Raw genomic sequence first — 14,957 nt, 5'->3', positions numbered from 1 at the left:
TCCCACGTGGGGCCGGACTGGTGAAACCACGGCATGATAACTTTAAAAATAAAAACAACTTTGGATTGTTTCCTTTTGTTTTGCTTTGATCAAAAAATAGAACAAGCACATTATGAAAATGTACATTTTGACAAATAATTCTCTTGGCAAAACACTTCAGGTTTGTTGAAAATTCTGAGGAAAAGAATCGGTGGGGTGTATTTACAAAGGCATTCAACTTTAAGCACGTCCTGTTTATCGCTCTCCTGTTGGCAGTTCAACATTAAAGACGTGTTTGGAAGAGCAAACCGAGTGTTTCCTCAAACTGCCACATTGGTGACACCCGCAACTGCCGCAACACATTCATTTATCATCATTCAACTATCCATCCATCTTCTTCCGCCTATCCGAGGTCGGGCCTAAGCAGGGAAGCCCAGACTTCCATCTCCCCAGCCACTTCGTCCAGCTCCTCCCGGGGGATCCCGAGGCGTTCCCAAGCCAGCCGGGAGACATAGTCTTCCCAACATGTCCTGGGTCTTCCCCGTGGCCTCCTACCTGTAGGACGTGCCCTAAACACCTCCATAGGGAGGCGTTCGGGTGGCATCCTGACCAGATGCCCGAACCACCTCATCTGGCTCCTCTCCATGTGGAGGAGCAGTGGCTTTACTTTGAGCTCCCCCCGGATGGCAGAGCTCCTCACCCTATCTCTAAGGGAGAGCCCCGCCACCCGGCGGAGGAAACTCATTTGGGCCGCTTGTACCCGTGATCTTGTCCTTTCAGTCATAACCCAAAGCTCATGACCATAGGTGAGGATGGGAACGTATATCGACCGGTAAATTGAGAGCTTTGCCTTCTGGCTCAGCTCCTTCTTCACCACAACGGATCGACACAGCGTCCGCATTACTGAAGACGCCGCACCGATCCGCCTGTCGATCCCACCATCCACTCGTCCCTTACTCGTGAACAAGACTCCGAGGTACTTGAACTCCTCCACTTGGGGCAGGGTCTCCTCCTCAACCCGGAGATGGCACTCCACCCTTTTTCGGGCGAGAACCATGGACTCGGACTTGGAGGTGCTGATTTTCATCCCAGTCGCTTCACACTCGGCTAGCGAACCGATCCAGTTGAAGCCATCAGGACCACATCATCTGCAAAAAGCAGAGACCTAATCCTGCAGCCACCAAACCGGAACCCCCTAAAACGCCCTGACTGCGCCTACAAATTCTGTCCAGAATCTGTGACAAAAGGCAGCCTTTGCGAAGTCCAACCCTCACTGGAAACAGGTCCGACTTACCGCCGGCAACGCGGACCAAGCTCTGACACTGATCGTACAGGGAGTGGACCGCCACAATCAGACAGTCCGATAACCCGTACTCATTCGACTATTACAATTATAATACAAACAAAACAATGATCAAAAATGACACCATAGCTAACATCAAGATAACATAACTACAAACTTAACCAATGTGAATATGGTAGCATGCAGCACCGATCCGCCTGTCGATCTCACGATCCACTCTTCCCTCACTCGTGAACAAGACTCCGAGGTACTTGAACTCCTCCACTTGGGGCAAGATCTCCTCCCCAACCCGGAGATGGCACTCCACCCTTTCCCGGGCGAGAACCATGGACTCGGACTTGGAGGTGCCGATTCTCATCCCTAGTCGCTTCACACTCGGCTAGCGAGCCGATCCAGTGAGAGCTGAGGATCCTGGCCAGTTGAAGCCATCAGGACCACATCATCTGCAAAAAGCAGAGACCTAATCCTGCAGCCACCAAACCGGAACCCCTTCAACGCCCTGACTGCGCCCAGAAATTCTGTCCATAATCGGTGACAAAGGGCAGCCTTTGCGAAGTCCAACCCTCACTGGAAACAGGTCCGACTTACCGCCGACAACGCGGACCAAGCTCTGACACTGATCGTACAGTGAGTGGACCGCCACAATCAGACAGTCCGATAACCCGTACTCATTCGACTATTACAATTATAATACAAACAAAACAATGATCAAAAATGACACCATAGCTAACATCACGATAACATAACTACAAACTTAACCAATGTGAAGATGGTAGCACGCCGCACCGATCCGCCTGTCGATCTCACGATCCACTCTTCCCTCACTCGTGAACAAGACTCCGAGGTACTTGAACTCCTCCACTTAGGGCAAGAACTCCTCCCCAACCTGGAGATGGCACTCCACCCTTTCCCGGGCGAGAACCATGGACTCGGACTTGGAGGTGCCGATTCTCATCCCTAGTCGCTTCACACTCGGCTGCGAACCGATCCAGTGAGAGCTGAGGATCCTGGCCAGTTGAAGCCATCAGGACCACATGATCTGCAAAAAGCAGAGACCTAATCCTGCAGCCACCAAACCGGAACCCCCTAAAACGCCCTGACTGTGCCTAGAAATTCTGTCCAGAATCGGTGACAAAGGGCAGCCTTTGCGAAGTCCAACCCTCACTGGAAACAGGTCCGACTTACCGCCGGCAACGCGGACCAAGCTGACACTGATCGTACAGTGAGTGGACCGCCACAATCAGACAGTCCGATAACCCGTACTCATTCGACTATTACAATTATAATACAAACAAAACAATGATCAAAAATGACACCATAGCTAACATCAAGATAACATAACTACAAACTTAACCAATGTGAAGATGGTAGCACGCCGCACCGATCCGCCTGTCGATCTCACGATCCACTCTTCCCTCACTCGTGAACAAGACTCCCAGGTACTTGAACTCCTCCACTTGGGGCAAGATCTCCTCCCCAACCCGGAGATGGCACTCCACCCTTTCCCGGGCGAGAACCATGGACTCGGACTTGGAGGTGCCGATTCTCATCCCTCGTCGCTTCACACTCGGCTAGCGAGCCGATCCAGTGAGAGCTGAGGATCCTGGCCAGTTGAAGCCATCAGGACCACATCATCTGCAAAAAGCAGAGACCTAATCCTGCAGCCACCAAACCGGATCCCCTCAACGCCTTGACTGCGCCTAGAAATTTTGTCCATAAAAGTTATGACCAGAATCGGTGACAAAGGGCAGCCTTGGCGGAGTCCAACCCTCACTTGAAATGGGTCCGACTTACCGCCGGCAAGGCGGACCAAGCTCTGACTCTGATCGTACAGGGAGCGGACCGCCATAATCAGACAGTCTGATACCCCGTACTCATTAAACTATTACAATTATAATATAAACAAAACAATGATCAAAAATGACACCATAGCTAACATCAAGGTAACATAAATACAAACTTAACCAATGTGAAGATGGTAGCATGATCCGCCTGTCGATCTCACGATCCACTCTTCCCTCACTCGTGAACAAGACTCCGAGGTACTTGAACTCCTCCACTTAGGGCAAGAACTCCTCCCCAACCTGGAGATGGCACTCCACCCTTTTCCCGGGCGAGAACCATGGACTCGGACTTGGAGGTGCCGATTCTCATCCCCAGTCGCTTCACACTCGGCTAGTGAACCGATCCAGTGAGAGCTGAGGATCCTGGCCAGATGAAGCCATCAGGACCACATCATCTGCAAAAAGCAGAGACCTAATCCTGCAGCCACCAAACCGGAACCCCCTAAAACGCCCTGACTGCGCCTAGAAATTCTGTCCAGAATCGGTGACAAAGGGCAGCCTTTGCGAAGTCCAACCCTCACTGGAAACAGGTCCGACTTACCGCCGACAACGCGGACCAAGCTCTGACACTGATCGTACAGTGAGTGGACCGCCACAATCAGACAGTCCGATAACCCGTACTCATTCGACTATTACAATTATAATATAAACAAAACAATGATCAAAAATGACACCATAGCTAACATCAAGATAACATAACTACAAACTTAACCAATGTGAAGATGGTAGCACGCCGCACCGATCCGCCTGTCGATGTCACGATCCACTCTTCCCTCACTCGTGAACAAGACTACCAGGTACTTGAACTCCTCCACTTGGGGCAAGATCTCCTCCCCAACCCGGAGATGGCACTCCACCCTTTCCCGGGCGAGAACCATGGACTCGGACTTGGAGGTGCCGATTCTCATCCCCAGTCACTTCACACTCGGCTAGCGAACCGATCCAGTGAGAGCAGAAGATCCTGGCCAGATGAAGCCATCAGGACCACATCATCTTCAAAAAGCAGAGACCTAATCCTGCAGCCACCAAACCGGAACCCCCTCAACGCCCTGACTGCGCCTGAAAATTCTGTCCATAGAAGTTATGAACAGAATCGGTGACAAAGGGCAACCTTGGCGGAGTCCAACCCTCACTGGAAACGTGTCTGACTTACCGCCGGCAATGCGGACCAAGCTCTGGCACTGATCATACAGGGAGCGGACCGCCACAATCAGACAGTCTGGGCCACACTGTGAACCCACACCAAACAAGAATGACACACACATGTCGGGAGAACATCTGCACCGTAACACAACATAAACACAACAGAACAAATACCCAGAATCCCTTGCAGCCCTAACTCTTCCGGGCTACAATATATTCACCAAACCCCCCCCCATCTCCCGAATTCGGAGGTCTCAAGGTTGGCAAGTATGAAAGTAGTGCGTCGATACTGCATCAGTCTGCCGCCATCTGCCGCCAGCCACACCAGGAGCAGCTGATTGCTTGCACCTGCGCTGATGGGTGTGGCAGCAGCCAATCCGGAGGGCATTTAAAGTCAGCTGACACTTCGTCTTTAAAGATGTGTGACGTGGGTTGCACTCAATTGCAACATCCAGTGGACACATTTAGAACCGGTTTCTTTCAATAAAAAAAAGCTCATTTTTTATACTTAGCAAAGTCCTCTTGCAGGCCACGGACCGGATTAAACCTGTTTGCGGGCCTGATATGGCCCACGGGGCCCGTATGTTTGACACCCCTCATTTAGAAACTGTTCATGTTCTAGTGAAACCAATCTGGTGACTTAGTGTTACCATGCAGCCTAACCCGTGGGACAACAGCTCCCTCTGGTGGTCAGTAAGGGTACTGGCTATCCTTAAAGGACTCTTTCCACTCGCCAAGGTGGCTTTGTTGCTAGGATACCACGCGCAGGGGCCGTAGCTACGGTCGGACAAACACCGAGGTCGACCATTGGTTGTCCAAGAGGAACTTTAAAGGCTAAAATCATGATTATATGGAAACGGGGTTTGTAATATATATATATATATATATATATATATATATATATATATATATATATATATATATATATATATATATATATGTATATGTGTGTGTGTGTGTTTTGTTGAGGTTGGAGTCTCAGCTGATGTCGGACATCCAGAGCATCCTGCAACTGCTGCAGAGACAGCCCACCCTGGGCCCCCCGGCCTACAGCACCGTGACCGCCAGTCCAAACTACCACGCGTCTGCCGTCAACATTCAGCCTGTTGCCTTGACGACGAGACATGTTTTCAGCCATACGCAAACTCAAGTAAGTAAGAGAGGACGAGCCCAAGTCCTGATGCCATGTCATGTAGTAGTACTGTAAGAGGTACTACTACACACGCCTGGTACTGGTGTACTGGTACTGTGTACACACTATAAAATAGTGTGTACTATTAGTGTGTGCATAGTATAAAATAGTGTGTACTATTAGAGTGTACACAGTATAAAATAGTGTGTACTAGTAATGTGTACACATTATAAATAGTGTGTACTATTAGTGTGTGCAAAGTATAAAATAGTGTGTACTAGTACTGTGTACACAGTATAAAATAGTGTGTACTACTAGTGTGTACTACAATGTATAAAAAAGTGTGTACTAGTACTGTGTACACAGTATAAAATAGTGTGTACTATTGGTGTGTGCAAAGTATAAAATAGTGTGTACTAGTACTGTGTACACAGTATAAAATAGTGTGTACTATTAGTGTGTACAAAGTATAAAATAGTGTGTACTATTAGAGTGTGCAAAGTATAAAGTAGTGTGTACTAGTACTGTTTACACAGTATAAAATAGTGTGTACTATTAGTGTGTGCAAAGTATAAAATAGTGTGTACTATTAGAGTGTACACAGTATAAAATAGTGTGTACTATTAGTGTGTACAAAGTATAAAATAGTGTGTGCTATTAGAGTGTGCAAAGTATAAAATAGTGTGTACTAGTACTGTGTACACAGTATAAAATAGTGTGTACTATTAGTGTGTGCAAAGTATAAAATAGTGTGTACTAGTACTGTGTACACAGTATAAAATAGTGTGTACTATTGGTGTGTGCAAAGTATAAAATAGTGTGTACTACTAGTGTGCACTACAAAGTATAAAATAGTGTGTACTAGTACTGTGTACACAGTATAAAATAGTGTGTGCCGCATACAAAATAGTGTTTACTAACAGTGTGTACAACATATAAAAAATAGTGTGTACTATTAGTGTGTACACAGTATAAAATAGTGTGTACTATTAGTGTGTGCAAAGTATAAAATAGTGTGTACTAGTACTGTGTACACAGTATAAAATACTGTGTACTACTAGTGTGTACTACAAAGTATAAAAAAGTGTGTACTATTAGTGTGTAGAAAGTATAAAATAGTGTGTACCACTACTGTATACAAAGTATAAAATAGTGTGTACTACAAGTGTGTACTACAAAGTATAAAATAGTGTGTACTAGTAATGTGTACATAGTATAAAATAGTGTGTACTATTAGTGTGTGCAAAGTATAAAATAGTGTGTACTAGTACTGTGTACACAGTATAAAATAGTGTGTACTATTAGTGTGTACAAAGTATAAAATAGTGTGTACTATTAGAGTGTGCAAAGTATAAAATAGTGTGTACTAGTACTGTGTACACAGTATAAAATAGCGTGTACTATTGGGGGTGCAATGTATAAAATAGTGTGTACTAGTAATGTGTACACATTATAAATAGTGTGTACTATTAGTGTGTGCAAAGTACAAAATAGTGTGTACTAGTACTGTGTACACAGTATAAAAATGTGTGTACTAGTACTGTGTACACAGTATAAAATAGTGTGTACTACTAGTGTGTACTACAAAGTATAAAATAGTGTCTACTAGTACTGTGTACACAGTATAAAATAGTGTGTACAGCATGCAAAATAGTGTTTACTGATAGTGTGTACAACATATAAACAAGTGTGTACTATTAGTGTGTGCAAAGTATAAAATAGTGTGTACTGGTAATGTGTACACATTATAAATAGTGTGTACTATTAGTGTGTGCAAAGTATAAAAGAGTGTGTACTAGTACTTTGTACACAGTATAAAATAGTGTGTACTACTAGTGTGTACTACAAAGTATACAAAAGTGTGTACTATTACTGTGTACACAGTATAAAATAGTGTGTACTATTGGTGTGTGCAAAGTATAAAATAGTGTGTACTACTAGTGTGCACTACAAAGTATAAAATAGTGTGTACTATTAAAGTGTACACAGTATAAAAGAGTGTGTACTATTAAAGTGTACACAGTATAAAATAGTGTGTACTAGTAATGTGTACACATTATAAATAGTGTGTACTATTAGTGTGTGCAAAGTATAAAATAGTGTGTACTAGTACTGTGTACACAGTATAAAATAGTGTGTACTACTAGTGTGTACTACAAAGTATACAAAAGTGTGTACTATTACTGTGTACACAGTATAAAATAGTGTGTACTATTGGTGTGTGCAAAGTATAAAATAGTGTGTACTACTAGTGTGCACTACAAAGTATAAAATAGTGTGTACTATTAGAGTGTACAGGGTATAAAATAGTGTGTACTAGTAATGTGTACACATTATAAATAGTGTGTACTATTAGTGTGTGCAAAGTATAAAATAGTGTGTACTAGTACTGTGTACACAGTATAAAATAGTGTGTACTACTAGTGTGTACTACAAAGTATAAAAAAGTGTGTACTAGTACTGTGTACACAGTATAAAATAGTGTGTACTACTAGTGTGTACTACAAAGTATAAAATAGTGTCTACTAGTAGTGTACACAGTATAAAATAGTGTGTACTATTAGTGTGTACAGCATACAAAATAGTGTTTACTGATAGTGTGTACAACATATAAAAAAGTGTGTACTATTAGTGTGTACAAAGTATAAAATACTGTGTACTACTATTGTGTACAAAGTATAAAATAGTGTGTACTACTAGTGTGTACTACAAAGTATAAACTAGTGTGTACTATGAGTGTGTACAAAGTATAAAATAGTGTGTACTATTAGTGTGTGCAAAGTATAAAATAGTGTGTACTAGTACTGTGTACACAGTATAAAATAGTGTGTACTATTAGTGTGTACAAAGTATAAAATAGTTTGTACTACTAGTGTGTACAAAGTATAAATACTGTGTACTATAAGTGTGCACAAACTATAAAAAAGTGTGCACTATTAGTGTGTAAAAAGTATAAAATAGTGTGTGCTATGAGTGTGTACAATGTATAAAATAGTTTCTAGTCCTAGTGTGTACACACGTTCCTGAAAGTGTACACCAACAACAACACCACCATCAACAACACCAACAACAACACCAAGAACATCACCACTAACAACATCAATAACAACACCAAGAACATCACCACCAACAGCACTAATAACACCAACAACAACACTAATAATACCAACAACAACAACACTAACAACAACATGAATAACAACACCAAAATGAGTGCCACCAATAACACCAAGAACATCACCACCAACAACACTAATAACACCAACAACAACACTAATAATACCAACAACAACACTAACAACAACATGAATAACAACACCAAAAATAGCGCCACCAATAACACCAAGAACATCACCAACAACAACACTAATAACACCAACAACAACACTAATAATACCAACAACAACACTAACAACAACATGAATAGTGCCACCAATAACACCAAGAACATCACCACCAACAACACTAATAACACCAACAAAAACACTAATAGCGCCACCAGTAACACCAAGAACATCACCACCAACAACATTAATGACAACATCACAGCCAACAACAACAACATCAATAACAACACTAACAATAGTGCCACCAATAATACCAAGACCGTCACCACCACGAAGAACACTATTAACACCACCAACAACTCTAATGACACCAACAACAACACTAACAACAACAACATCAATAACAACACCAACAACAATGCAAACAACAACACTAACACCAACATCAACAACAACACTATCAACATCACTACCAACAACAACATTGCCAACAACACCAACAACATCAATAACAACACCAACAATGGCACCAACAACAACAATGCCAACAACAACACCAACAACAATGCAACCACCAACAACAACACTAATAACAACAACAACAACACTAGTATCAACAACACTAACAATATCACCGCCAACAACATCATCAATGACAACACTAACAATAGCGCCACCAATAACACCAAGACCGTCACCACCAACAACAACACTAATAACACCAACAACAACATCACCACCACCAACAACAACATAAATAACAACAACACCAACAACATTAACATTAATAACAACAACATTAACAACAACAACATAAATAACAACAACACCAACAACATTAACATTAATAACAACAACATTAACAACAACAATGACAACAACATTAACAACTTTAACAATAACAACATTTACAATGACAACAACAACATTAACACCAACATTAACAACAACAACATCAACAAAAACAACATTAACAACAACATTTACAACAACAACATTAACAATAACAACAACAACAATGACAACAACAAAAGTAACAACATTATCAACAACAACCACATTAACAACAACAACATTGACAACAACAATATTAACAACAACATCAATGACATCAAAAACATTAACAACAACAATAACAACAACAACATTAACAGCAATAATAACAACAACATTAACAACAACAATAACAACAACACCACCAATAGTGTACTCAATTGTGTCAAACAGGCAACATTAACAACAACACCAATAGTGTACTCACTTGTGTCAAACACAGACAACATTAACAACAACAACAGCAGCAATAGTGTACTCACGTGTGTCAAACACAGACAACATTAACAACAACAACATTAACAACAACAGCAATAGTGTACTCACTTGTGTCAAACACAGACAACATTAACAACAACAACATTAACAACAACACCAATAGTGTACTCACTTGTGTCAAACACAGACAACATTAACAACAGCAGCAACAGTATACTCACGTGTGTCAAACACGGAAAACATTAACAACAACAACATTAACAACAACAATAACAACAACAACATTAACAACAGCAATAGTGTACTCACTTGTGTCAAACACAGACAACAATAACAACAACATTAACAACAACAACACCAATAGTGTACTCACTTGTGTCAAACACAGACAACATTAACAACAACAGCAACAGTATACTCACGTGTGTCAAACACGGACAACATTAACAACAACAACAACATTAACAACAGCAATAACAACAACAACATTAACAACAGCAATAGTGTACTCACTTGTGTCAAACACAGACAACATTAACAACAACAACAACAACAAAACCAATAGTGTACTCACTTGTGTCAAACACAGACAACATTAACAACAGCAGCAATAATGTACTCACGTGTGTCAAACACGGACAGCATTAACAACAACAACAGCAATAGTGTACTCACGTGTGTCAAACAACATTAACAACAACAACATTAACAACAACGTGAACAACAACAATAACAACAACAACATCAACAACAACAGCAGCAATAGTGTACTCACGTGTGTCAAACAGACAACATTAACAACAACAAAAACATTAACAACAACAACATTAACAACAACAACATTAACAACAACAATAACAACAACAACAGCAGCAATAGTGTACTCACTTGTGTCAAACACAGACAACATTAACAACAGCAGCAATAATGTACTCACGTGTGTCAAACACGGACAGCATTAACAACAACAACAGCAATAGTGTACTCACGTGTGTCAAACAACATTAACAACAACAACATTAACAACAACAACAACGTGAACAACAACAATAACAACAACAACATCAACAACAACAACAGCAGCAATAGTGTACTCACGTGTGTCAAACAGACAACATTAACAACAACAAAAACATTAACAACAACAACATTAACAACAACAACATTAACAACAACAATAACAACAACAACAGCAGCAATAGTGTACTCACGTGTGTCAAACACAGACAACATTAACAACAACAACATTAACAACAACAGCAATAGTGTAGCCACGTGTGTCAAAAACAGACATCATTAACAACAACATTAACCACATTAGCAATAGTGTGTGTCAAAGACAGTCTGCAGTGGGCACAAGTGTTGACTGTAATAACAACAACAACAACAACCCAGTCTGCAGTGGGCACATGTGTTGACTGTAATAACAACAACAACATTATCAACTACAACAACAACAACCCAGTCTGCAGTGGGCACATGTGTTGACTGTAATAACAACAACATTAACAACAACAACAACAACCCAGTCTACAGTGGGCACATGTGTTGACTGTAATAACAACAACATTAACAACAACAACCCAGTCTGCAGTGGGCACATGTGTTGAGTGTAATAACAACAACAACAACCCAGTCTGCAGTGGGCACATGTGTTGACTGTAATAACAACAACATTAACAACAACAACCCAGTCTGCAGTGGGCACATGTGTTGAGTGTAATAACAACAACAACAACCCAGTCTGCAGTGGGCACATGTGTTGACTGTAATAACAACAACAACATTAACAACAACAACAACCCAGTCTGCAGTGGGCACATGTGTTGACTGTAATAACAACAACAACATTAACAACAACAACAACAACCCAGTCTACAGTGGGCACATGTGTTGACTGTAATAACAACAACATTAACAACAACAACAACCCAGTCTACAGTGGGCACATGTGTTGACTGTAATAACAACAACATTAACAACAACAACCCAGTCTGCAGTGGGCACATGTGTTGAGTGTAATAACAACAACAACAACCCAGTCTGCAGTGGGCACATGTGTTGACTGTAATAACAACAACAACATTAACAACAACAACAACAACAACAACCCAGTCTACAGTGGGCACATGTGTTGACTGTAATAACAACAACAACATTAACAACTACAACAACAACAACCCAGTCTGCATTGGGCACATGTGTTGACTGTAATAACAACAACAACATTAACAACAACAACCCAGTCTGTAGTGGGCACATGTGTTGACTGTAATAACAACAACAACATTAATAACAACAACAACCCAGTCTGCAGTGAGCACATGTGTTGACTGTAATAACAACAACAACCCAGTCTACAGTGGGCACATGTGTTGACTGTAATAACAACAACAACATTAACAACAACAACCCAGTCTGTAGTGGGCACATGTGTTGATTGTAATAACAACAACAACATTAATAACAACAACAACCCAGTCTACAGTGGGCACATGTGTTGACTGTAATAATAACAAAAACATTAACAACAACAACAACATTAACAACAACAACAACCCAGTCTGCAGTGGGCACATGTGTTGACTGTAATAACAACAACAACATTAACAACAACAACAACAACAACAACCCAGTCTGCAGTGGGCACATGTGTTGACTGTAATCACAACAACAACATTAACAACAACAACAACCTAGTCTGCAGTGGGCACATGTGTTGACTGTAATAACAACAACAACAACCCAGTATGCAGTGGGCACAAGTGTTGACTGTAATAACAACAACAACAACCCAGTCTGCAGTGGGCACATGTGTTGACTGTAATAACAACAACAACATTAACAACAACAACAACCCAGTCTGCAGTGGGCACATGTGTTGACTGTAATAACAACAACAACATTAACAACAACAACAACAACCCAGTCTACAGTGGGCACATGTGTTGACTGTAATAACAACAACATTAACAACAACAACAACCCAGTCTACAGTGGGCACATGTGTTGACTGTAACAACATTAACAACAACAACAACCCAGTCTACAGTGGGCACATGTGTTGACTGTAATAACAACAACATTAACAACAACAACGACCCAGTCTGCAGTGGGCACATGTGTTGACTGTAATAACAACAACATTAACAACAACAACGACCCAGTCTGCAGTGGGCACATGTGTTGACTGTAATAACAACAACATTAACAACAACAACAACAACGGCCCAGTCTGCAGTGGGCACATGTGCTGACTGAGTGTTGTCACACTGTCACCAGGGTCCTGACCCCAAAGTGAAGACGGCCTTCCAGGAACCCAAAGAGTCTGTGGCCAGCGTGAAGACGCCCGCAGAGAACAACCTTTTACCAAGACCCACAGAAGCCCAACACCAACTTATTCCAACATCCTCCTCTTCCAACCTCACCTAGACTGGAGACCACCGACCCGTCTCAGACCCAGAGCTGCCAAGGCCAAAAACCTCCTAACCTCTGTCTAGCGCGGAGTGGTCCGGAAGTCCCTTTTAGATCCGCATGCTGCCACAATCTTCTTTTGCAGTCGCTTGCTAGAACATTCCATTGACATCCGAGGATCCCAACAACACCCAGATCCCTTCGGACCACTCTAGTCCTTCTGGTATATGCAAAACTGTACTGTACGTCTGGACATACAGCACAGATCCACCAACGCCCGTTTTCCTCCAGAGTCGCTTCTAGATCTTCTCATGACACTTCAGTCGGGTGTTGTACAAAAACTAAGCACTGTGAGAAAGTACACAACCCCAAAGTTGTCACCTTGTGTAAATGGTAAATAAAACAACTTATATTCAATTGAATAGACTGCAAAGACAAGATATTTAACGTTCAAACTGGTAAACGTTGTTATTTTTTGCAAATATTAGCTCATTTGGAATTTGATGCCTGCGACATGTTTCAAAAAAGCTGGCACAAGTGGCAAAAAAGACTGAGAAAGTTGAGGAATGCTCGTCAAAGACTTATTTGGAACATCCCACAGGTGAACAGGCTAATTGGGAACAGGTGGGTGCCATGATTGGGTATAAAAGCAGCTTCCATGAAATGCTCAGTCGTTCACAAACAAGGACGGGGCGAGGGTCACCACTTTGTCAACAAATGCCTGAGCAAATTGTTTAAGAACAACATTTCTCAACCAAGCTATTGCAAGGAATTTAGGGATTTCACCATCTACGCTCCGTAATATCATCAAAAGGTTCAGAGAATCTGGAGAAATCACTGCACGTAAGCCATGATATTACACACCTTGGATCCCTCAGGCGGTACTGCATCAAAAAGCCACATCGGTGTGTAAAGGATATCACCGCATGGGCTCAGGAACACTTCAGAAACCCACTGTCAGTAACTACAGTCGGTCGCTACATCTGTAAGTGCAAGTTAAAACTCTCCTATGCAAAGCCACAGCCATTTATCAACAACACCCAGAAACGCCGCCGGCTTCGCTGGGCCCGAGCTCATCTAAGATGAACTGATGCAAAGTAGAAAAGTGTTCTGTGGTCTGACGAGTCCACATTTCTAATTGTTTTTGGAAACTGTGGACGTCGTGTCCGCCGGAACAAAGAGGAAAAGAACCATCTGGATTGTTCTAGGCGCAAAGTGTAAAAGGCAGCATGTGTGATGGTATGGGGGTGTATTAGTGGCCAAGACATGGGTAACTTACACATCTGTGAAGGCACCATTAAGGCTGAAAGGTACATACAGCTTTTGGAGCAACATATGTTGCCATCCAAGCAACGTTGTCACAGACGCCCCTGCTTATTTCAGCAAGACGATGCCAAGCCACGTGTTACAACAGCGCAACATGAAGGCTAAAATATGAGAAGGGAGACTGTTGAACAACTTAAGCTGTACATCAAGCAAGAATGGGAAATAATTCCACTTCAAAAATGTGTCTCCTCAGTTCCCAAACCTTTACCGAGTGTTGTTAAAAGGAAAGGCCATGTAACACAGTGGTAAAAATGCCT

At 41.9% G+C, this 14,957-nt stretch overlaps 1 protein-coding gene across 1 annotated transcript in view; it reads left to right on the top strand.

Moving 5' to 3' along the window:
- LOC133664319 (potassium voltage-gated channel subfamily H member 7-like) overlaps window positions 1-14,232 on the top strand; it is a 68,117-nt gene extending 53,885 nt beyond the window's left edge. The window contains exons 12-13 of the mRNA XM_062068825.1: window positions 5,239-5,419; window positions 13,243-14,232. Of these exons, the coding sequence (XP_061924809.1) occupies window positions 5,239-5,419; window positions 13,243-13,392 (331 nt within the window). The 3' untranslated portion in view covers window positions 13,393-14,232. The remainder of the gene's footprint in view (window positions 1-5,238; window positions 5,420-13,242) is intronic.
- Window positions 14,233-14,957: the final 725 nt, after the last annotated feature.

Source organism: Entelurus aequoreus, linkage group LG14, assembly GCF_033978785.1.
Source record: "Entelurus aequoreus isolate RoL-2023_Sb linkage group LG14, RoL_Eaeq_v1.1, whole genome shotgun sequence".
NCBI classification, from domain to species: Eukaryota; Metazoa; Chordata; class Actinopteri; order Syngnathiformes; family Syngnathidae; genus Entelurus; species Entelurus aequoreus.
Note: the sequence above shows the minus strand (reverse complement) of the source record. Positions and strands in the feature narration are given on the sequence as shown.